Source organism: Calcarisporiella thermophila (genome assembly GCF_041956535.1).
Source record: "Calcarisporiella thermophila strain CBS 279.70 unplaced genomic scaffold VTP21scaffold_6, whole genome shotgun sequence".
Lineage (NCBI taxonomy): Eukaryota > Fungi > Calcarisporiellomycota > Calcarisporiellomycetes > Calcarisporiellales > Calcarisporiellaceae > Calcarisporiella > Calcarisporiella thermophila.
In genome coordinates this window covers 915,121-938,338 of record NW_027192196.1, presented here as the reverse complement: position 1 = coordinate 938,338, position 23,218 = coordinate 915,121, and the positions used below count along the sequence as shown (strand labels likewise).

The window sequence follows — 23,218 nt, the reverse complement described above, 5'->3', positions numbered from 1 at the left end:
CGAGCTGTGTATTCCTGCTCTCGTGTCGCATAGCTTGAGAATAATTTCATCAATAGGGAAGAAAAGAAGAATAGAATACCCAAAAGTAAATTAGAAGCAGTCATGTTCCCCCATCCTCATTTTTTCGCCCCACTTATCACTTCTTGGAAATGAGTATAGGGATGATGCTCAAAGAGGAGAACTCGGTCGGTTACCCTAGCTTCTCAACCGTCCATCTCTCCCCCGACACATCCCCACCTCAGTCGTCCATTTCGGCCGGAGAGTACGCAGCTGCCACGGAGATGCTGAAAAAACGCATGATAAACGATAAAGTGCGTGCAGAAAACAGAGAGAGGAAGGCGAGATGGAGGAAGTTGAATGAGGAGAGAAGTATGTATAAGACCTGCTCTTTAGACACACATTGAGTCTATATACGTGGGGCCCCTCAATTGGAACCTTGGCGCCATCCAATGCTTCTTACTCATACGAGGGTGTCATTTCTTATATTCATGTTACATTAGATAAAGACAACGACCTTCGCTGCCGCGTTAATAAACGTGCCGTTAAACTCTTCGGAAAGGAGGAGAGTGAGCACAAACAGCGTTGGGTTGAAGAGGAATTCAATAAGCGTCGCGCAAAAAGAGTCGAAAAGGAACGCCGGCGGCAAGCCATACGCGACGCATACACACCCGACAAACGCTCCTCCATTTCCTCTGCCTCTTCCGATGCAGCTGTGGTGATGACTCCCACCGGAACTGGGTCGATATCACCTTCGCAGCCGACTATGACTGCAGCCCATGCTTTACACCTAAGCGATATCTCCGCCGCCGTAAAAATAGAGTCTCTGGATGGAATAAAGACGGAGATAGATCAGAAGGAAGGCATAAATGATAAAAAGGAAGAACGACCCACGGACTTAGATGCGGTGCTGACATTAATGCAATTAAATGGTAGTGCGTGGTGCCAATAAAAGATACATCTCTGAAAATTTAGCAAAATACAATAGCTGAACTAGCCATTTATTGGCTTTTTCCTTTTTTTCCCCCTTTTTTTAGCTAATCATATCATCTCTCCTCCTTTTTTTTTTCTCCTTTAGTTTGTGTTATTTTTTTCTTTTTTCTTTCCATTTTTCTCATTAATCCCCTTGTTTTACTTTTTCTTTCGCTGTTTTTCACTTTTCATGTCCTTACTCTTCTTTGTCTATTGTTTCTACCCTTTTCAATTCCTATCAGTAAAGCTATGCCATTTCACACTATGAGTATTAAGCTGGGTACATTTTTATTTCTTTGCGATCACAAACCAATTGTCTCTATCATAACCAGATTCTTCTACAATCGCACCTGAGCTCTGTACTAAGTCCTCGAGTTCTTTTTCTTTGAACAGATGGTAGTAACGCTGGTATACCTCATTATTTTGCTCTTTGTTTTCTATATTCTCGAGTTTTTTCTCTTGCTCTTTCTGATGTTCGCCCTTTGCGTCTCTCTTTCTACCCTTCTTCTTTTCCTTCTTGTGAGCTGGTTGTGGCTCTTTCAGAACCCAAGGTACGAAAACATCTTGCTCTTCAAACTTGCGTCGACTCTCCTTCGTCTGCTCTAAAGCCCACACAAATATCAGAATCTTCCCACCGGGTTTTACAATCCTTAAAAGCTCTTCGACTGCCTCGCGCCTGCGCTGAGGAGTTGCGAAGTGGTGAATGACGGCGATGGAAATGACAAAATCCTAGGAGCAAGTGAAGATTATTGTCAATACAGTTCGATAACCACAGAAACATCTAAGCGTGATCTAGGACATACAAACGAATCTGTGCGATATGGTAAAGAGAGCCCATCGCAGACAAGCCCTTCTAAACCTCGAGAATTCACAATCCCGATTAAATCATAGCATCTATTCCAAATGGATATTTTAATGTCCACTTTCCTTGGGGAACACAACTAAGAGCAATACCAACCTATCTGAGCCCAAGATATATACATTTTTGTTGACTTCCATATATTTCCCATTACCGCACCCTACATCCGCCCCAATGCTTCCCGCCTTTTGCGATTGCAGGAACTGCTCCACCACTGGCCAAGGTTTGTACCGTGTCTGACTAAAATGTCCGGCTATTTTGGCATATACCTGGTGGACATGATCATTTTCCATTGTTTGAGGATGAACAGTATCTGTCACGGAAGCCATTATGAACAGTATTCCCTCAAGATTACTAACACCGTAATATATCTGCCATCTCTATATAGAATGCACTGTGACTGCGAAAACAATATACGTTAAGCCACAACATACTTCGAAATCAATTCGAGCTGTCATTGTCTTGTTTTCCCAAAGATAAAACTAAAATGGCTACGTATGGTGAGCGAGCGAAACAACTCAACAATGCATGCGCAAAGGCTCTCCTCGAGCTCATTGAAGAAAAGCGCACTAATCTGGCATTATCTTTGGACGTGACGAAGAAACAGGATCTATTAGAGATTGCCGACAAGACTGGCCCTTACATTTGCGTTTTAAAGGTAATTCCCCACCATTCTCATCTTGCTGCTTACGTGCTTTTCCGTAGCTCTGGCTAATTTGCGATAAATACTCACATAGACACACATTGATATTCTTGACGATTTTGACTCCACTGTTCCCGAGCAACTTCGTCAACTCGCGGCGAAGCATCGCTTCTTCATTTTTGAAGATCGTAAATTCGCTGATATTGGCAACACGGTAAAGCACCAATACTCTTCTGGTGTGTATCGTATTGCTGAGTGGGCCGATATCACGAACGCTCACCCGGTCCCTGGAGAAGGCATTGTCCAAGGCCTCAAAGAAGTAGGACTCCCCCTTGGGAGAGGTCTGCTACTGATGGCCGAGATGTCTTCGGCGGGATCCCTAGCCACTGGGAGCTATACTGATGCAGCGGTTGCAATGGCTCAGAGGCATCGAGACTTTGTGATCGGCTTTATCGCTGGACGCAAGCTTGAGACCGATCATGACTTCATTGTAATGTCACCTGGAGTGGGTCTAGATACGAAGGGAGATGGTTTGGGGCAGCAGTATCGGAGCCCGAGAGAGGTTATTTGTGATTCCAAGAGCGATATTATTATTGTCGGAAGGGGCATCTATGGAAAGGGGAGAGACGTTGTGGAGGAATCCAAACGCTATAGAGAAGCCGGATGGAACGCATACTTAGAGCGTCTGCAACAGCAAAGCCGTGCATAGTAGGATCTTGGCGATCGGGGCGATATCGTTGACTAAAGAAAATAAACCACAATTTATCTGTATTGTTTCTTCTTAATGAACTTGAGCATTACATATGCAATTTAATACAACACATGAATGTTTGTCCGACGCCGCGACTTTTTTTTTGGCGAAGAATCTCCACCAATCCCTCCAGGCTCATTAGACCTCACTTGTTGATGACGTTTCGGTGTTTTCAAATCTTATTTCCTCGCCCTTCTCTCTGTCCAGCAAAAAAAAATTTCTCTTCTCTATTCTCTATGACAATATAATTTGACTGACATATATCCAGGAGTTGAATGGGAGAAAGGCGCCATTGGGAGTTATTTTTCATCCAATTTTCCGTATATTCTTTCTTTATCTGTTCTTTATGAGCCTGCGGACAGCTAATCAAATCAAGTCTAACAAGTGAAGAGAATCGAAACCGCCGATTAAATCATGGTCAAGTTCTACCAGCACAGCTTTAAATACGAGTAAGCCTTGAATTTTGCCTTTTCACATGATCTTGGGCGATTCTTACGATTTCATTGAGCTAGTTACCCATGGTCCAATGTGACATATGCATTTTGGGTGCGATATCCAAACCCGTTTGCTTCACATGTGCACAGCGTTGACGTGTTAGATCGGACAGTAGATCCAGTGACAGGTGTCTTACGAACAACCCGTATTATACTTAAGAGTGGGAAGTTGCCTAAATGGGCTCCTCGCGGGGTAATTGTCCATTGCCAAGATATTTTCCCTCCGGTGTTTGCTTACCAATGAGTGTTTTGTAGATCGTGAAAAACACTGAGGCCTTTATCATCGAAGAATCCGAGGTAGATCCCCACACGCGCACTATGGTGACTCGCACTCGCAATCTTTCCCATGCCCGCGTCATGTCCGTTGAAGAGACGCAGACTTTCCGCCCTCATCCGGACAATAGAGAATGGACGGAGGTCACCACTGAAGCGCGTGTGGTATCGCGATTAGGTTTCGGCCTGACCGGGAGAATCGAGGGTTTTGGAGTGAAAAGGTATTCGGATAATACGGCGAAGAGCCGGATGGGCATGCTGCATGTGTTGCAAATGCTGAGGGACAAGCAGCTCTTAGGATTCATGAAGCCTCAGCAATCCTAGAATCTCTATAATACCTATTTTCTCTTTTTTTTTTCTTTTTAATGTGGACTCATTCATTGACTTTAAATCGCAGACGAACTTTTGCTTTCGATTGATTGTTTTGTATCTTTTCCCTTTTTCTTCATTTTGAATTTGTTTTGTACTATTTTATGTTTCAATTATAAAGCGGTCTATTTTAGCTTTTAGAATGAGGATTCTGCTCAGTTGATCGAGCTTGGGTTAATCTCCCTACAAACGAGTCCGCTTGACCTAGTCAGTATTTGCCCTTGCGGGCTGAGCGGCCTCTGCAGGTTGCAGTCAGGAGTTCGTGGGGCCGGGCCGCTTTTTCCCTTTAGCTCTTTGGCTGTGCTGGCGTGCCGGTGGTCAGAGTTTCCGGAAGCCCTGAATTTTGCCTCAGCGGTGTTCTGGTGACTGGCCGAGGGCGGGCCGGAGGTTACAGTTTATGCGGTCGCTTCCGACAGCCCATTTAATTTTTCCCATGGAATTACAGTCGGGCGGTTTAATGAAGCATCTCGGCCATTCATTCGGCCCGTGTCTTTCCTGCTTTGCTTCTTTCAAGCTGAGTAACCCAATTTCAATCCGTCTCGCATATTTTCCCCCCGTTCACCACTGAACTCACGCGCCCTCCCCCCCCCCCCCCGGGTTAAATCCGTAAACAAGCGAAAAATTTTTCTCTCTTTGCTCTTCTGTTCTTTGTTCTGTAGAGTCAAATAGTTTTGCCCACCTTTACGGCCGGCTTTTCTCTGAACAAAGTTCCCGCCCATTCCATCCCCCCAAAGCCCTGACTCCCTAGTCCATCCAACCCCCCCCCATACCGCCTCAGCCCAATCACCCTCCAAGACCCCACAGGCTCTCTCACACGTCTCAAGGTGATTACCCCTCCTTTCCCCCCTCTTCTCATTCCCTCCCCTCCCCATTGACGCGTCATTACCATTTATATATACTTAAATATTTCATATCCCCCCACCCCTCCAACCCTACCCTTATTCTTAAATATCCTTTGCCCGTCTAACCTACGTACTAAACCCTCTTTTTTACGTGTATTAGACTCCATGGCTCAGCATTCTCAAGCCGAACTCAATGGTTTGGTCAAACTATTGAAGAAGAAGACTATGGGGGTAAGTTGACTTCATCTTTGACGCTAGGAAGTAAACGTGGTCTAATAAGCGATAGTACTTCTTCGACCTTTTCCCCCTCTCCCTCCCCTCTCGCCCTTGCCTAATGATACTTATCCCTGCTCTTCTCCTGGTTTTCTTAAAATAGGCCGTGACCGCCCTGCGGACCGTCGCCGACTTCCTCGAAGAAGCCAACAATATCCTTCCCCAGCTCGTCACCTCTCTCCACGAAGACGCGCACGCCTCCGCCTCCGGCCACCCGCAAAAGCGCAAGCGTGAAATCGATCCCAACGCGCCCAAGAAACCACATACAGCCTACATCCATTTTAGTAACGCGGTGCGCACCAAAGTCAAGGAAGAATTCCCCGACGCGGATCAGAAGAAAATCGTGACCATTATTGGTGAGCGCTGGAAGAATCTGTCGCCCGATTTGAGGAAGCAGTATGAGGAGAGGTATATGAAGGAGAAGGAGGAGTATGACGAGAAGAAGCGGGAGTATCTGGCTGGAAAGGCTTCGCCTCACCACGAACACGGCTCCGAGGAGGAGGTGCACTCGGCCGTTGAGGAGATAGCCGAGAGCAGCGCTAGCGGCGAGGAGTCGAGCGAGGAGGAAACAAAGGCACCTCCCGCCAAGCGGACCAAGGGGAAGCCCGTGAGCAGTGAGGCAAAGGACAAGACAAAGGACAAGAAGAAAGAGGCGGAGGAGAAGAAGAAAGAGAAGAAGAAGAAAGAAAAGGCCGACTCCCTCAACGGTGGCGATGAGGTGTCGAAGCGGAAAAAGAAAAAGCATCTCCAGTAAAATCCCGGTCTCCCCTGTAGTGTTCTAACATTTGTTCCCTCTCTAGTCTTTGGTTTCAATGTTCTATTAAGCTTTCTTTTTGTTTTATTTTCTTTCGTTTTTGTTTTTTTACGCACTACTTTGTCTATTTTACCTTTGTTTCCTTTCTCTTCCTTGCAATGGCAGTATTACTACTCTGTGTTATAAATAAGCTCAAGAGATAATAAACGACCCCTATACTAGAAGTGCTATCCGAGATTCCCGAACTGATAAGTGAACACTCAAATTTGCACACTCCTCGTTTCACCCGACCCTTTCCTGCAAAGGAGGGGGGAGGCTCGAACACGTGTCTTTCATGTGGGCCTACGTTGTTATCAGCTTCGGCCCCATGTTTCGATTCGATATCGCATGCCCCACCTACGGCCCTGACTGTGTAAAAATTAAAAAGTTTTGCAACACGTCTAATATCGGCTGCAGAAATTTTGCACCCGTTTACGTCTGTCATTCCTTTTGACATCGGTGCTCCTAGGGGGATCAACGAATGCAATTTTCTACGTTTCATCTTGTGCTTCGCATGATGTAAGAGACGACCAATCCTCCACTATAATGGATGGCTTCTGATGACTTGGCTTGAAGAGCAAACAATTGCAAATCAAAAAGGATGATATGGAAGCCCTGGTATAATACGTGGTTCGTTTTCTAATGAAAAAGTTCACCAAGGGGTGGTCAATGGAAGTAGGCACTTGGACAAGCCATCCTGTCTCGAAGCGGATAAAAGACTAAGAGGTGAGCATAAAACTGGGATAATAGATAACAACCAATCTCTATTTTATTATATGTATATGAATTAGAACACTCCCGCCCCTCTCTAGAGCAGGCATCCTATAAAAAGAAAACACATGGAACGCGACGCTTCAAGCTCTAGTTAACGACATGGTACACTCCCTTCTTGACCTCGCCGTCCCCCTTTTCAAGCGGCTGGTCAAAGTAGTTACTGGAACGGAATCTTCGCACAAACTGAATGGCTACATCCTCAAGACGATGGGGTTCGATGAGAAGATCCGCGAAGGTGTGCGCGTTGGCGCTTGGCTCGTCAGAGATGAGGGCACGCGTAATTTGATCGGGTGAGAGAACGGGCCAAGGAAGCTTATCTAGAACGGTGGCAACTGCTTTGGCAAGGGGTACGGGTATGTGCACCTCTTTAGGCTGACGCTTGGAGAGATCAGCGATCAAGTCCCAAATTTGCTTATAGGTGTACTCTTGTGAGCTAAGATCGTAGGAGAGAAAAAAAAAATTAGGCCTCGCTGGGTTTCGGGCTGATAAGAATAGACAACTCACCCATAGAGCTCGAATGTCTTTCCAATGGTGGACTCAGCATTCAGCATAATAAACATCGCTTCAGCCACGTCGAGGACATGAACAGGCCGCAGGCGGGTTTTACCCTCGTTCAAAAGGAATTGAGTTCCTCGGCGAGAGCCCATGCGATTTAAAAATCGGTCGTCATAACCGTACATGGTGGCGGGGCGTACAATGGTTGCGTCTGGGACGATCTCTTTCACGACTTTCTCGCCAAGAGCCTAGAGTAGAGGCGGGGCTCATAAATATACATTCTATATACACCAAGCGGAGAATACTCACCTTGCTGCGCAGGAATTTTGATGGAGAATTCTCGTCTGCGTTCAGGGCTGAAACATGCACGAGACGCGGGGTGCCGACTTCACGGCAAATTTCTGCAATGGCACGAGCACCTTCAACATGCACATCATCAAATGAGAAATTTTTTGTCTCGTAATCACGTCCGATGATATTGTAAACGATGTCGGAGTGGCGAATACATTCAACGAGCTGCTCACGATTTCGCAGATCAAATTCCTGCCATGCAATACAAAAAAATATATCACGAATTCGATTCTCAGAATATACAGAAATCGTAAATTACCATCTTGACTACTTGACCAAGGTCGCCCATAACTTTAAGGGGGCGCTGCGCTTCCTCATCGCGATAAGGAGTGATGACTTGGGTGCCGATTTTGGCTGTCGAATAGAACAATTTACAATCAGCCAAAAAAATTCAGGGAATGAATATGCTTTAACTATATACCAAGTTTATGAGTAACATATCGACCAAGGAAACCAGTGCATCCGAATACTGTCGCAACGTGGCCACTTACAGAAGAACTATTCCCGGGAAAATTATCAGAAGTGTGCCAAATGGATATAATCTAAATAAAATTAATAGATCTTACCGTCCTCCAGCACCTGAGCTCACAATCGGCTTACCGGTCTTCTTTCGAATCATAAGGTCATGGGCATTTCTCTACTCGACAATCCGCTCAGACAGTAAATAATTGGTTAGAACACACTTGGAATATAAACTATGTCTATACCTTGGACATCGTGATAACGGTTAATTTGGAGTGAGAGCACATCGCTATGAGAATGTATATATTTTAGTGAGTTGAATGAGAAATAACACCATCGTATTATTTACGCCTCGCCGAGTGTGCAAGTGGAATAATTCGCAGCATGCTGGTGGATTTTTTTCTTTAAAAAAAAATAAATGTCTCTCTGGTCGGATGAGAAGCTCGAAAAATAGAGGGGTGTTGTTACTTGGAAACGTCATCAGCAATCTTAAATCAATCTGAAGTATGAAATCGGGATAGAATCCTTCTGTTTATTCATTGAACATTTAAAGGGAGCAAAAAAGAAAAAGAATACCTCCCAAAAGTATTGAGGTCAACAACAAGAAACAATTAAATAAGATATTTATATACTTATAAATATATAAATAGGACGAAAAAAGGAAATAGAAAAATGCATCAGGAGTGAAAGGAAAGGAAAGGAAAGAGAAAAAAAAACGGGGGATGGAGTAGATTAGTTGCCTCCATAATACATACTGTATCTTGAGGACTTTCGCTTTGACTGCCGTTGAGCGCCAGGCTTTGATCCATGCATATCCAGGCAAAACTTGGGGCAAACGCCTTTTAGACCACCCTGGGTCAGGTTCATAGCCTGAACCCATCCGTCGTCGTACTCATGGAGTACGCGCACCTGGTCTCCGGTTTGCAGGTCAAGCTCGTCAGGCAAAGAGGGGGAGTAGGTTGCAATAACCGTGAATGTGCCAATAGGCTGACCTCCGCCAGGGGAAGAGCTATTCACTAGGCCGGATGCAAGGGCCGCCTTCTCATCCTTAGGGGAGATTGCATTAGCGTTACCAAACTCGGCAGCAGATTTTGCAATCAGAGCAGCGGTAATAGCCTGGCGACGTCGGTAGCGCACGTAGAAAATGAACGCCACTATGAGAAGCAGCAAGCCACCAATAACGGAAAGGCCGATAACCATGTTTTGCGAGACCTCTGTATTCACGTTTGTGCCAGCAACTGTGTTGAAAGGCTCTGCAGTGGCACTTGGTTTAAGCGAAGAGGAGGAAAGAGAAGACACAGCAGTAGAGACTGGGGGTGTGGAGCTGCTTGTGGCTTTAGCAGCACTGGATGAAGCCAGTGGAGTGGACGGGGGAAGTAATGAACTGGAGGAAGAAGCGGATGAGGAAGGTGGGATTGCAGAGGAGATCGGCGCTGGCTTCGTTACTGGCTTCGGGTTCGGGTTCGGGTTCGGGTTCGGGTTTCCTTGCTGGTTTTTATCTTTCGCCCCGTCATCCTTATCTTTTCCTACCTCCTTATTTTTCTCAGGGACATCACCCCCTGGTGGCTTCTTATTCTTGCCCGGTTCCTTATCAATGTCAGGAAAATGATCATCGTCATTTATGTCTTTCTTTGGAATCTTTTCTTTATCATTTCCTTTTTCTCCTTTTCCTTCCTTTTTATCTTTACCGGGACCAAAAATAATGTCGTCGAAGATATCTCTGGACTCAAGCTGAAGGGGCGAAGAGCGCCTACGTGAATGGCGGTGACGCCTGCGGAAAGTCTGGGGGCGAGCCAATGTGGAGAGTTGAAAAAGAAGGAGGAGTTCATAAAAACGTTTCCAGCGCATGGTTATTAATATTTTGGAAATTAAACTTGATGAGGTGAGGAAGGGTATAAATTAAGCAAGTAGGATTAATGAGAGAGCGAGATTAAAGCGAGCTTTTAGGATGAAAGGTATTAGGAGGTCTATGGTATGCGGAATTAGTAGAGCATGGGGGGAATTCGATCTATAAGGAGTGGATAAGATTGATGATTGAAAACAAGAACGAGTTACGGCACTCAGCCCGCACTTGTTCCCTCGAAATCGCGCTTGAAATATTTTTCTCAGCCTGCAAAACGCAACAAATCACGAAGGGTTGAGGAAATTTTAGGTTTTCCGAAAACTGATTTTCTATTTATACTGGGCTGTGCTCTTTAGAAATTCCATCATAGCACAACGCACCCTTAGCGCAGAGCCCCCACAGGGTTGCTTCTACTAGGACAGTGGTTCCTATTCTGAGACAAACCAAAGAGATATCACTCTAGCAAGCTAAATATACCAGGCCCTGCCCCCGAGCTTATCCATGCCACCATGGCTTGCTGTTGACTACAATGATTTTGTACATGGTACACAAAAGACAAAATATCAGGCTGCTTCTATCTGATTGGAATTGCGGTGGGTGACTGTAAATGGTATCCTATCATAAAATGATAGAGCAGAAATCCGTCTATTAACCAATGGTCTCGAATTCGAGCTCGGCTCTGAAACTTTTCTTTTTTTGTAGATTGCCAGCTTCGGTTTAATTTAGTTTCACCCTCAGCGGTCGGCAACCGGGCCAGCTCTCACTGTTAGCGACTAAAATACTCGAAAGTGCTAAGAGGAAACCCGAGAGAACGCACAAAGTTATTTGTGGAAAACGATCTTTGAGCAAAGTTCTCGACAAATTTCTAGGTCTACAAATATCGCATCATGCACCAATTTGGAGAGATACTGGCAATGGTTCAAACTTCACCAAATTATATTGTATTTAGCAGTATAAGTATCCCCTACCTATGATCAGGATTCTTACTGAATAAAATACCAAGGTCTTGTATTTTTGTGACCTTTACCTGAAGCACCCATTAGGATATTGTTTGGATTGGAAATGACACTATCAAATATATATCCCTACTGTTTTCTATCTCTCTGCCATAAAACCACATTTTTTAGATTGACTTATTTGATCTTCAAGATTGGCCTCTGATCAAGGGGTACAATTGAACATTGAAAACGCCATTTAGCATTTTAAGTCTGAACATCTATCAGCGATCCCATGGAGCAATAAACATTTAGCACAGAATAAATAACAGATTGGGGAGAAAAGCCTTTATAAATTTATATAACCTGCAATTTGTAGTAGAGTTCTTGATTATTGCGTAAGACCAATAATTTAGTAGGAATCAATCCAAGTCCAAATGGATGCGATTAAGAGTCCAAAAGTTGACTATTAAGTTAAATGAAACGCGAAAACGCGAAATTTTTTCCTAGATTTACGAAGGACAGTCACACATCTTGTTGTTTTTTGTCATATTCTTTCCAACTCAAATCTCCTAGGAAATTTTTGAGGAGACAACATCGAGTCCAACAGAAACCATCCAGTATCCTTTCTCTTCTTCCATATATGAGGCCACTTGCCAAACCCAAAAACAATCTTACCGAGCAACTAGCATGGCTTCAATCGACGGTAACCACCCGTACTTCCACATCGATTTCCAACCTTTCCCCTCTCTCGTATTCATCGAACGGTAATGGTACTAACTATCAAGACGGATCGCTTGACTTCAATCCCTACGCAGATGTACCACAGAAGCGACGTAGAACAACCTCCGGGCATTACGAAGCCTCAAGTACTAACGAAGTACAGACGCTGAAGTAATGATCTACCTTTTTTCCATGAAAAAAATTCGCTTGCCCTACTAAGTTTTTTTTCCTTTCCGATCTACAGAAGGAGCAATTCCAGATACTCTTTAGATTCCGCAATAATCAAGTCGTCTGACTTTTATGACCAGGTACGAATGAAACAATCTCTCAATTCCTTTTTCTTCAGTTTGGTTTGGCCATTTTATTAACTAATCTTTTTGATATTAATCTTTAGAATTCTCAATTTAATTCGGCTATTGAATCAGTTCAAATTACAACTAATTTTGACACAAGAACAAATAACTTAACATCGTCCAGAGGTGTGCATGAACATGTATATGCCTCATTTCCTCAAGATTAAATCAAATTTCTACTTGTTTTCTAGGTACTCTCGTCCCAAATTCACCTCCGAGAATACCTAACCCACCATTTCAGGATTCTGTCGAAATAATCACATCTGATGTGGAAGAAAATGAGATTGTTAATCTTACTCTTGGAGAGGGATCAGGCTCGAATTTTTCCGAGCGAACAAGCGCAAACAGGAATTCTATTCCTCCTTCTAAAGGTTATTTTCGTTTTTTACTTACTATCTGTTATGTAGTATAATGATCCTAATGTATACCTGGATATTAGATTCGCACGGCAATTTTAGTAGGAGTGCGACAAATATAGCCACAGAAAAATATGCTTCCAACTCACCAAGTTTAATAGATGAAGACGACTGTATTCCGGTTGATTTGGTATGTCCCTTATTTTTCTTAGCCTGCGTTTCTTTTCTGATATATTTAGTTATCAATACTACAGGAGGATGACTTTCTCTTTGAAAATTCTCCAAAGCGTATCGAGTCGAAAACCACCACAGAATCGGGTTGCTGCGACCTGGATTATGGTGGCTATCCTAATTTAAAGACGGTACCTTGTTACATTTACCTGGTTTATTGTATCTAGATTATTAATAGCATTTTTTGCTATTTCTTTACGCTTGTATGTAGGTCCAAGACGAAAAGCTGGCAGAACTCCTCAAAGAAAACGTAGAAAAGCGAAAGGATATTTCCGATAAAATATGTACACTACTTTTTGATGAATGTGTGAGCTCGAATAATATAGTGATGAATGATTTAAAGAGCGAACGGTTGGTATTTCATGATTTTAGGGGTGTTAATCTAGAGTTATCTTAATGTTTATCTGTGGCATTCTTTTTAGAGTTGCGCTAATAGCATATATCGAGGATATAAAAAGTGAGATGAGAATGAGAGAGTCGAAAAAGGTATTTTAATAGCTCCTCTTTTATAGCTACTCCTAGTTTAGCTATACTACATGATATTAGGAGCCAAGCCCAGCCAACCTGCAATCTCTGCATGTTAATCGAACTAGTTCCGGAACCTTGGGATCCATTGCCAAAGGGCAGATAAATGAAAACGTTTCCAGAAACAGCCCACAGATGGATTCGCAGCCTCGTTCCGGGGTAAAGCAGGACGATGTATTTAAACCTCATAATTCCTTCCAGCAGCAGGAGTCTCCTCGCGAAAACACTCATCGCTCAACAGGTTCTGACGACTTCAATTGCGGTTTGGATTTGGATGACATCATTTGGTCACAGATGGATGACATTGAGGTGGAAAACATTGAAAACGTGGATCAAAACTCCATCTCCATTTCCACGATCGTGCCCAAGACTCCTCCAGCCGCCTTCTCAACAACACCCACCCTATTAGGAACAGGTGCATCTGCCCCGCCTGCCAAACCATCCGAATCATACCCATGGTCTGGGCAAGTTCGTGCAGCTCTTAAGCAAATATTCAAGCTCAAAGATTTCAGACAAAATCAACTTGAGGTGATCAATACGACCCTGAGCGGCAAGGATGTGTTTGTGTTGATGCCAACGGGAGGTGGAAAGAGTTTGTGCTACCAACTACCAGCCATTGTAAATAAGGGCGTGACACGAGGAGTAACCATCGTTGTGTCTCCATTACTCTCTTTGATGCAGGACCAAATCCAGCATCTTATTGCACTCGGAATTGGGGCTATGTGTTTGAACGGTACCCTTGACGCAAAGCGGCGTAGCGATGTCTTCCAGGAGCTGGACAAGAGCGAAAATTCATTGCGGCTGCGGCTACTATATGTGACGCCAGAGATGTTGTCCAAGAGCTCGCAGTTCCAAAACGCCCTTCGCCGCTTACACCAAAAGAATCTTCTGGCGCGCTTCGTCATCGATGAAGCGCACTGTGTTAGTCAATGGGGGCACGACTTCCGGCCCGATTACAAGCAGCTTGGCAGCTTGAAAGAGCAGTTTCCAACGGTGCCCATGATGGCGCTGACCGCAACTGCAAACGAAAAAGTAAAGGAGGACGTGTTACATAACCTGCGTATTCGCGGATGTGCCGTATTTGTATCGAGCTTCAACCGAACCAATCTACGGTACGAGGTGTTGCCCAAGAACGCCAAAACGATCTACGCCGACATTCATAGCTTTATCACGGCCCAGCACGCGGGTGAATCGGGAATTATCTACTGCACCTCCAAACGTGCTTGTGAGGAGATGGCGGATAGGCTGCAGCGGGATTATGGAATGCGTGTGAGGCATTATCACGCAGGGATGGACCCCACGGACAGACATGAAGTGCAGCGCTTATGGCAATCCGGCAAAATTCATGTGATTGTGGCTACAGTGGCATTTGGAATGGGAATCGACAAAGCAAATGTGCGCTTTGTAATCCACGCATCGTTGCCGCAATCCATTGAGGGATATTATCAAGAGACGGGGCGAGCGGGACGCGACGGGATCGAGTCGGTTTGCCGCCTGTACTATTCATACAAAGATAAGAGCGTGATCGACTTCATGATTGAGCGCGGCGATGGAGACTGGCAGCAAAAGGACCGGCAGCGCAGCAACCTAAGGCAAATGGTCCAGTTTTGCGAGAACCGCACGGATTGCCGCAGAATGCAACTGCTCGCCTACTTTCAAGAGCGTTTTGACCCCAAAGACTGCCACCGCACTTGCGACAACTGTCGAAGCAACACGAAGTTCGTGAACCGGGACGTGTCCGCGGAAGCGCGGCTTGCGATACAGCTCGTCCGAGCCGTGGAGAACAAACGGGTCACCCTGCTCTACTGTATTGATGTGTTTCGGGGAATGCGCCACAATAAGATTCTGCAAAACCGACATGACAAGATCGAGCTGCACGGGTGCGGAAAGCACATGTCCCGTGGAGATGCTGAGCGACTCTTCCGCGTATTGGTTATCCAAGATGTGCTGACAGAGTGGTGCGAGGCAAACGCACAGGGGTTTATATCCAGCTACGTTCAGGTAACAAATGAGTTCGGAATCTTACAAGGGCGCAACAGGATGTCTAATGTCCTCAATATGTTATAGCTTGGGAAATTGGCTCAGGATGTGGAGCAACGCAGAAAAACGGTGATAATGCCATTCAGCGCAGGGGTACATATATGACTTTTTATTTTCATCTTTTCATTTTTGTTCGGGACCAGTTCTAACAGAGTCCTCTTGCAACTCTTAGGGAGGTGAACCAAAGCTGGCCTTGGCTGATCAGCCGGAGAAGCTGCGCCAATCCACCCTTTCCCATGGTAAACGACCGGCAACTCGAGCTAAGCACGAAGACGAAGACTATTTCTTGAGCGATGGGGAGGGAAAGGATACCGACGAGGATAGTGGTTTCCAAGAAAGAGGTCGTAAAGCCAATTCGACAGCGACGATAGACCAGAGTGAGGATAACTCGACGGAAGTTGCGGTTGCTAATTTGCAGAAAGATTGCTTTAATGAACTGCGTGACCTGAGAAATAATGTATGTACTGATTCGTAGACTCACATACATACGTGGTTTTCGATTTCCTAACCCGTCTCTCCTTAATGCAGATCATCTCCAAGAAAAACGTACAGCCTGCCACCGTTTTTACAGATACAATTCTTTCAGAAATGGTAAATCAATCTTTATTGCATTAAATGAGAGCTGCCCCATTAATCATTCCTCTTTCTCTTATTGAACAAGGCGCTGGCAATGCCAGGAACTATTGGTGAATTTTTAGCGATAAAGGGCGTTACGGACGAGAAATACAATCGCTACGGGAAGGATTTTATGAAAATTACCAAGAGTTTCGCCGCTAAACTGAAGGAGTATAAGGGAGTGGAGGGGAAAAAGAATACGCGGAAAAGGTTGGAAACATAACCTGCATTGAAGAGCTAATCATTGACTTAAAAAATAACCCCTTTGGATTAGTTCCAACATCATCGTCACGGAGACCCAGTCACGGCATTTTCGAGGCAACTCATCGACAAGCTCAAGTGAGTTGCAGCGAGCTTATTTTGCCAAGAGATTTGCCTCTAACCCTTTCTGCCAAACTAGGAAAAAATATATCGTTAAGTCGATCCAAGTCTTCTTCCCGAAATTCTTCTTTGTTTCAAGACCGCGCCTCAAAATCTTCCGCAGCCGTCTCCAGCACGTCTGGCATCCGGCCACTCATTCCAAAGAGCAGCTATTAAATGCTTTCTCGTCTCTTATCTCGCTAATATCTATTCTTAATTTTTGTTGCTTGCATCTTATTCACGGTCATTTCTTATCTGCAAATCTTTTTGTATCATCATGTAACTTTTTCGAGAATCAACAACGAACACTAAGCCACATATTAGATTTGATGACCCACCCTGATGAGGCATCGCCACAGCAAAAAACCCTTTAAAAAAACGTAATGTTTGTCTTTAAATTCTCTGGTAAAAAAAAAATACAGGCTAATAAAATAATATTAGACTAAGAATTGGGGGTCATTTTCAAAGAGATTATGGTTTTTCAGAGAGTGGGTTTGCCGGAATTCTTTCTCTATCTTATGATGACTTATAATATTTTGCAATATTCTTTTTCTGATGCATGAATGTGGAGTTCCACTCTTCTTCTGCTTCTTGTCGCTTAAAAGCCTTTAACGCAGCTTAATTAATTTATTGCTCCCAGCGGCATCTCCTCGAGTCGTTATTGCACCTATTAGTGGTGTTTCTTTGTATTTTCTATCTTTTTATTTTCTAAATTCATATAGTTTTCTCTTTTATAATATTCTAAAGCTCTGCACCATACCTTGAGGCAACCAGCGTTATCTTTTGCACTTTTCTACTGAGTATATGGTGACATTCAATACTCAGTATTGGGCTCCTGGCCTTGATGTGAAGGTACGGCGTCGGTTTGAAGCCACTTCTGAGGAAGAAGACATATCGCCGGCCTCTCGGTCTCCTGCCGAACAGAATTCGAATCTTCACGCGTCCGCTTTTTCACCCAACCAACTGGATCAGCGCAACAGCCGTGATCGAGTGATTTCGCCCCCCAATAGTTCCGGCGCTACCTCACAACCTCCCGTTGTTTCAAGAAGACGCAGTTTGGTCCAGAAACTCTTCCATTCCGATGAGAGGGAGAAAACTCATCCCATTCCTCATAATCTCGAAGACGAAGCAGATGCCAATGCCATTATTTTGCTTGAGAAAGACAAAGAGGAAAGCGGAGAGGTTCGGCGTATCTTGCACCATATTTTAGCACCCATTGTCCGCAGTCCTTCGGCCACCTATACTACATATACCTCTGCCACGTCCGAAGCGACGTTTGCGCTTGGAGAAGATAAAAGCCGCAACGTGAAAATGTATGGTGTCACTGGTAAAGGGATCGGCAAGGGGGCCACCTCGGTCGTCCGAATGGTGCACAAATCCGAGGGAGGAGACTCGATGGATCGTGTTTACGCCATAAAGGAGTTCCGGAAACGGAGACGGAGTGAAAGCAAGAAAGACTACATCAAGAAGCTGACGAGCGAGTTCTGCATCAGCTCCTCACTGCACCATGAGAACGTGGTGGAGATGATTGATCTGGTGCGCGACGACCACGACAATTGGTGCGAAGTAATGGAGGTAAAATCTCACTACAGTTTTTTTTTTCACTTTTTCGTTGCAAACTACCCTACTACTGCATTCTTATGGGATACTTTCTCTCGATAGTTTTGCTCAGGCGGCGATCTATACAGCGCGATCAAAAGCGGCCAGATGGGCACTTCGGAAATCGATTGCTGCTTCAAGCAATTAATCTCGGGGATTGCCTATCTCCACTCCATGGGAGTAGCAGTAAGTTTTAAAACTGAGTTCCAGGCTGTACGATTGATGCTCACCAGCCATTGAATAACTTCGACTAGCACCGGGACATTAAGCCGGAAAATCTGCTCTTCAGCAACAATCTTCTTAAAATCACTGATTTTGGCGTAGCCGATGTCTTCCGAAGTTGTTGGGAGAATAAGGTGAACCTTTCGCGTGGGCTGTGCGGGTCCGAGCCGTACATTGCTCCTGAGGCATTTAAGGGAGGGGAATATGATGCGCGTAAGGTGGATGTATGGGCGTGTGGGATTGTAAGAATCAACCTTAGTGATGGTTAATCTTTATTAGACATGCTAACCTCCCCACTTCAATGCACCCGTTCCTCGAATAGGTGTATTTTTGTATGTACTTCAAGAACTTGCCGTGGCGCGTTGCTACTCAAGAGGATGCCAACTATCTCCGATACACGAGAGACTTCACTGGCCGCACGTACGAGCCCTTCGAGAAGCTGGAATCTGGGAACCGTGCGCTATTATACCAGATGCTTCACCCTGACCCGGAAAAGCGGATTGAAAGTGCAAAAATCCTTGAGAATGAATGGTTCAAATCCATTGAGGTGTGTAGCACTGAGCGAGGGAAAAATCGCGCCCACTTACACCACTATCCTGAGCGAAGATCTTCCCGCTGAATAAGACCCTTATTTTTTAAGGCGGTGGGCAATATATATAACTGCTCGAGATCTATTTTCTTATGTATTGTATCGGTTCCCTACTTGTTCCTATGGTGTTTTGTATCGTTAACTAGCACAGTGTTGCAATATTCCCATGAATGGTTATGTATTATTTATTCTCCTTTATTCTCCAGAACAATAGCAATCACTTTGGAGTGGCCGATATTAGTAGCCACCATGTCAATTTTTTTTTCGACTGTGAAATCTTACCAAAAAACTTGGCAAGATGTATGAACAAGATTCAGGCGTCAAGCCTGAGATACGGGGGTTTATTGAATGGCACCTTAGGCCATCTATGGAGCAGTACAAGAGTATAGGCATTTGTACCGCGACGTGCTGGCGCAATACGGGATATAGAATACAAAGGAAATAAACATCATCAGGCTCCTAAACCAAGTCGCTTCTTTCGAACAACTGCGGCGACAGGATCTGTGATGCCTTCGCCTGTCACACCCAAACTCTGACCCGGATTCCAACTATAGAAGAAAGTTAATATAGGGGAGACCAAATGGCATAATCACTCTGCACTTACCCCATCTTGGAGAGCATCCGATGCCCGATATTGGCTTGTCCGAGTGGGATCGCCTCTCCCCCCACAACACTCCCATGAGCGGGCCCGGCTTCATCAATGGCTTTGCCCTTGCGGCTCCCGTCTTCACCTGATTTTTTACCCTTTTTCTCCCTCAATCGCTCTGCTCGCAGCCCCTTGGCTACCCCTCTTGCAGCCTTCTGCGCCATCTTCTTGGTTTGGCGGGAAGACACTTGCTTATTGGATGACGACGAGGAATGCTTTCTTCGGCGGGCACGGGTAAGGAAATGAGTCAGATAGCGAGTGTCTTCAGGCATAGAAGTGTAGCGTGTGCGTCTCAAAATCGTGCGCCTAAGTAAAGAGGGGGAAAAGAGACATGGGAAAGAGAAAGTGGAAGAAAATGGGAAGACGGCGTGCAAAAATAAGTTATCGTTTCCTTTCAAATAGATTGTATGCGATAATCACTCACCGCTGCATTCCTTTTCCTACACTCTTGGATTTAATATTATATATGGCTGCAAGTTTATGAATGGACTTCCTATCTTTCGGAGCCATTGGCTGTAGGGCAAGGCTGTATCAAGATAAATAAGAGGATTAGCGATGCTGCAAATTTGTTTGATTTTGAAATAAGAGACAAACGTTTTAGAATTCTGGTCTCTGACGAAGCGCTGGACCAATTTATTGATTTCGTCGAAATCAATGGTAGGTAGACTCTTTGGCTTTTGTCGCGAAGCCTGGGTTTCTCTAGACTGTATTGGCAACTTGTCTTTGCGCAATCTTCGCAACCGTGCTTGAAAGCCTTTAAATTTCAGAAACAACAAATCAATAAGATTTCCGTGGATAATATCTAATTATTATTTCAATACGACCTCCCGGTAAATCAGAAGGACCCTCAAACTCGCCATTCAGCACGCTTCTGAACTTTCTGTCGAGAGTCCGATCTTGAACACTTCTAGTCTCCGATTCCCATTGATCAACGCCCCGGAAATAGTCAGTGTCACTGTCGTTGTCCGAAGCCACGTCCAGCTCATTGTACTCAAAACTGGCGTCGCTTGCTTCATCACTCAATTCGGTCTCGCTTTCCGAGTCTCGATTTATCGTTTCATGAGGCAGATTGATTGCCATTAACGCTTTAAGCAACGAAAGATTCGCTGGTTCACTGGTCTTTGTCGAGGTATTCTGTGGCATGGATATAAAGCAAATCCTTAATATCTAGAAGATCAGGTCATGTAAAGTCACTTATACGCACCTGCATATAGTCTACTAGCGCCTCAATATCTTCACCAAGATCTTGATCCTCTTCACTTTCTTCGCCAAAGGAAATGTCCTTATCTCCGTTGGCCAAATTCATCAGTCGTCTCTTTCTTTCTCGTCGCTCCCGAGCTTTATTGGTCTCACGACGAATGGGCACAAAATCACTATTACTTGCAAATGAATCTTCCGGTTGGTATTCATCCCTGTCTTCATTTGCGTGTGCCCCTTCTTCTTCGTCTAAAACGCCCGAGGCCCCCTCACTGATCTTCTCGAAAGCAGATGGATCACCTGTCGTGTCAATAAAGAAATGGATTTCGCTGCCATCTGATTCGTTATTCTGCGCATCATCCACTGTGCTAATATTTACTGCAGCTTGCGATACGCTGGATACTACCTCCACCTCATTCTCTTCCGACTCGTCGCTCAGATACAATTGTGCATCAGCAGGAATTTCCAGGCTAGAGAGGTTGTCCATATTATTTTCATCATCACTTTCATCCTCTGACGGGTTTATATCTCCGTATGGTAGTCCGCTCACATCTGCATCGTAAGCAAGTGTCCCTCCCCAGCCCTGCTGCTTGGGCGAGCTTTCGTTTGGACTATTTATATTCTCTAAAAGGTTACTCGTTTGCTTCAGTTTAGATGGGGGTTCAGCATCCTCGTCCAGCCATTCAAATTCTTGCACCAAGAGATCGTCGGCTTCATCTTCATCTGAGGTTGGAGAAGGGTAGAGGTCAGAAAAATTCAACTTGGAAGGGCCCAGAAACTCTCCATAAGCTTACCAGAACTTTCTTCTCCAGCCTCACTGCCGATATATCTATTTAATATGCTTTCCGACTTCAGGAAGCTTATACCCTGACGATGTGGCAGATGGGCTGTATCTTGCTGCCGCCTAGAGCGCCTTCCTCTTGAGTAGGTGTTTTGCCCCTCTTTCTCTGATAAACTAACGAAATCGCCCAAGACAGGATCGTATGCGATTTTAGGCTGCTTTACCCGATAACTCTTTGAATCCGTGGAGCGACCACGCTTTCTTGAAGATCTAAACCTTTCCCTTGGAGGTTTAGCTATAGACAAAGAAAAGAGACCAGAGATGAGGTGACCGGAAACAAGCTAGAATCATATCAGAATGACAACTAACCACCACTTCTTTGAGTAGGCTCATCGACATCATCGAAGCTAAAGTCGCCGTTGAAGTCATCGTCGAAGCCAGATTTTTGCCATCCAAATTGCCGAGTAATATTCTCTCGCTGACCTGATCTCGAGAAACTATTTCTCCGAGCAGTATTCTTATGACCTCCCCTAGATGTTCTGTTACCTCCTCTTCCCCGATGTTTATAATCCCAAAACGATTTTTTGTTGGGCATTGAATAAGAAATTCCTTCTATTGTTTAGTTAAGTGTCCACCACCGCAAAATGCTCAGGATATTAGCAGTCATTAGATTGAATGATTTAGCAGTCATTAGATTGAATAAGTGCAGTAAGCTGCACTGGAAGGTCTCAAGAATCCAAATATCATGTTACGGAGAATAGGCAGCCACCAAAGACCACACTTGAGTAACTTTGTAAAAGGTAATCGCCCGTTTTGAGCTAATTTACTTTAGACTACACTGACTATATTAATTCACACATTTTCTAGCGCGGTGGAAATCTACTCCTTCAAACGAATTTCCTTTGTCATCACCCACTTGGTCGGTCCGCTCTCTTCTTCCTACTGCTGATGCTAGCGAAGGTGATGTTGTTTCTTATGAACAATTTCAAAATTTACATCGTCTTGCCAATCTCGAAATTCCTACTTCCAAAGAGGAGGAGCGATCTTTAATGCGCGACATCAATAGCCTCGAACACTTCGTGCGTCATATCCAGGAGTTGGATACGACTGGAGTAGAACCAATGCGCGGAATCTGGCCAGAGAGAATCTCAATGGTTTTGAGAGAAGACGAGCCTCTTAGTGGGGAAGGGACGACCGAAGAACATGGAAATGAATTACTTAAACATGCAAAGCGTGTCAGTGGTAATTATTACGTGGTGAAGAGCGCGGGAGGAAAAGAGGCATAGCCAGCTACCTCTAGTGTTGGAACATCCGACTTTACTTTCATTGATGAGAGCTATTGCAACTATAGCATTTTGTAAATTATCTTTTTACTGTCGATTTCAAAAATATATACACATTCACAGATATAATATTAGATACACTTTTCAAAACAAAAATATACACTTGCTTAAAACAATATCCCAATAATAAACCTATACATGTGTATTTATCAATTTGCTCTTATTTTTTACAAGCTACTGGCTACTGACTACTGGCTTGCATATGTTTTCAATGGACAGCTAGGCTAAAGAGCAAATGAAGTTTTTGAGCTGGAGGCGAATGGTGTTTTAGTGTCGGTCCCTGCTTATACTATATTTGAGCATCAATCCATTATTAAGAGGCAGAAGAAACATAATGAACAATCCACCGTAACATAAGCACTTACAAACCCTCGCTCGCAAATTCTTTTTCTTTCGCCGCTCGTCACATTTAGTCCCGAGATCTTTCCTTCTCCCGAAACATCCCCAACATTATCGTGGATGATCAGGAGAAAACCGTCAAGGTACTACCCACTCCTGCAGAGAGTGTCACG

General features: G+C 44.5%; 11 protein-coding genes across 11 annotated transcripts; 7 read left to right on the top strand and 4 right to left on the bottom strand.

Annotated features, from left to right (window-relative positions):
- Positions 1 to 149: 149 nt before the first annotated feature.
- On the top strand, positions 150 to 949 carry VTP21DRAFT_10123 (uncharacterized protein; the record flags this gene model as incomplete). Its single annotated transcript, XM_069389425.1, has 2 exons — positions 150 to 369; positions 501 to 949. 2 exons carry the CDS (start codon positions 150 to 152, stop codon positions 947 to 949), a joined length of 669 nt encoding a protein of 222 aa, XP_069253849.1.
- A 308-nt stretch (positions 950 to 1,257) lies between these two features.
- VTP21DRAFT_10122 (uncharacterized protein) lies at positions 1,258 to 2,157 on the bottom strand (the record flags this gene model as incomplete). The annotated part of the gene is made up of 3 exons (XM_069389424.1): positions 1,258 to 1,698; positions 1,773 to 1,863; positions 1,928 to 2,157. The coding sequence occupies 3 exons, from the start codon at positions 2,155 to 2,157 to the stop codon at positions 1,258 to 1,260; spliced, it is 762 nt and encodes a 253-aa protein (XP_069253848.1).
- A 158-nt stretch (positions 2,158 to 2,315) lies between these two features.
- VTP21DRAFT_10121 (uncharacterized protein) lies at positions 2,316 to 3,180 on the top strand (the record flags this gene model as incomplete). Its single annotated transcript, XM_069389423.1, has 2 exons — positions 2,316 to 2,486; positions 2,566 to 3,180. The coding sequence occupies 2 exons, from the start codon at positions 2,316 to 2,318 to the stop codon at positions 3,178 to 3,180; spliced, it is 786 nt and encodes a 261-aa protein (XP_069253847.1).
- A 456-nt stretch (positions 3,181 to 3,636) lies between these two features.
- Positions 3,637 to 4,313, top strand: VTP21DRAFT_10120 (uncharacterized protein; the record flags this gene model as incomplete). The annotated part of the gene is made up of 3 exons (XM_069389422.1): positions 3,637 to 3,671; positions 3,735 to 3,909; positions 3,972 to 4,313. The coding sequence occupies 3 exons, from the start codon at positions 3,637 to 3,639 to the stop codon at positions 4,311 to 4,313; spliced, it is 552 nt and encodes a 183-aa protein (XP_069253846.1).
- Positions 4,314 to 5,365: 1,052 nt separating this feature from the next.
- On the top strand, positions 5,366 to 6,227 carry VTP21DRAFT_10119 (uncharacterized protein; the record flags this gene model as incomplete). Its single annotated transcript, XM_069389420.1, has 2 exons — positions 5,366 to 5,431; positions 5,577 to 6,227. 2 exons carry the CDS (start codon positions 5,366 to 5,368, stop codon positions 6,225 to 6,227), a joined length of 717 nt encoding a protein of 238 aa, XP_069253845.1.
- A 900-nt stretch (positions 6,228 to 7,127) lies between these two features.
- On the bottom strand, positions 7,128 to 8,734 carry VTP21DRAFT_10118 (uncharacterized protein; the record flags this gene model as incomplete). The annotated part of the gene is made up of 8 exons (XM_069389419.1): positions 7,128 to 7,473; positions 7,545 to 7,783; positions 7,845 to 8,078; positions 8,146 to 8,240; positions 8,308 to 8,384; positions 8,453 to 8,523; positions 8,594 to 8,637; positions 8,698 to 8,734. The coding sequence occupies 8 exons, from the start codon at positions 8,732 to 8,734 to the stop codon at positions 7,128 to 7,130; spliced, it is 1,143 nt and encodes a 380-aa protein (XP_069253844.1).
- Positions 8,735 to 9,080: 346 nt separating this feature from the next.
- VTP21DRAFT_10117 (uncharacterized protein) lies at positions 9,081 to 10,196 on the bottom strand (the record flags this gene model as incomplete). Its single annotated transcript, XM_069389418.1, has 1 exon — positions 9,081 to 10,196. One exon carries the CDS (start codon positions 10,194 to 10,196, stop codon positions 9,081 to 9,083), a length of 1,116 nt encoding a protein of 371 aa, XP_069253843.1.
- A 1,573-nt stretch (positions 10,197 to 11,769) lies between these two features.
- Positions 11,770 to 16,506, top strand: VTP21DRAFT_10116 (uncharacterized protein; the record flags this gene model as incomplete). Its single annotated transcript, XM_069389417.1, has 15 exons — positions 11,770 to 12,020; positions 12,094 to 12,157; positions 12,244 to 12,328; positions 12,394 to 12,573; positions 12,642 to 12,748; positions 12,813 to 12,920; positions 13,001 to 13,140; positions 13,212 to 13,275; positions 13,336 to 15,315; positions 15,382 to 15,447; positions 15,527 to 15,811; positions 15,883 to 15,945; positions 16,016 to 16,179; positions 16,244 to 16,308; positions 16,370 to 16,506. 15 exons carry the CDS (start codon positions 11,770 to 11,772, stop codon positions 16,504 to 16,506), a joined length of 3,759 nt encoding a protein of 1,252 aa, XP_069253842.1.
- A 627-nt stretch (positions 16,507 to 17,133) lies between these two features.
- On the top strand, positions 17,134 to 18,769 carry VTP21DRAFT_10115 (uncharacterized protein; the record flags this gene model as incomplete). Its single annotated transcript, XM_069389416.1, has 4 exons — positions 17,134 to 17,904; positions 17,992 to 18,114; positions 18,183 to 18,392; positions 18,473 to 18,769. 4 exons carry the CDS (start codon positions 17,134 to 17,136, stop codon positions 18,767 to 18,769), a joined length of 1,401 nt encoding a protein of 466 aa, XP_069253841.1.
- Positions 18,770 to 19,190: 421 nt separating this feature from the next.
- Positions 19,191 to 21,958, bottom strand: VTP21DRAFT_10114 (uncharacterized protein; the record flags this gene model as incomplete). The annotated part of the gene is made up of 8 exons (XM_069389415.1): positions 19,191 to 19,287; positions 19,344 to 19,691; positions 19,810 to 19,911; positions 19,980 to 20,139; positions 20,210 to 20,519; positions 20,590 to 21,305; positions 21,377 to 21,658; positions 21,733 to 21,958. The coding sequence occupies 8 exons, from the start codon at positions 21,956 to 21,958 to the stop codon at positions 19,191 to 19,193; spliced, it is 2,241 nt and encodes a 746-aa protein (XP_069253840.1).
- A 150-nt stretch (positions 21,959 to 22,108) lies between these two features.
- On the top strand, positions 22,109 to 22,649 carry VTP21DRAFT_10113 (uncharacterized protein; the record flags this gene model as incomplete). The annotated part of the gene is made up of 2 exons (XM_069389414.1): positions 22,109 to 22,163; positions 22,231 to 22,649. 2 exons carry the CDS (start codon positions 22,109 to 22,111, stop codon positions 22,647 to 22,649), a joined length of 474 nt encoding a protein of 157 aa, XP_069253839.1.
- Between the last annotated feature and the right edge of the window lie 569 nt (positions 22,650 to 23,218).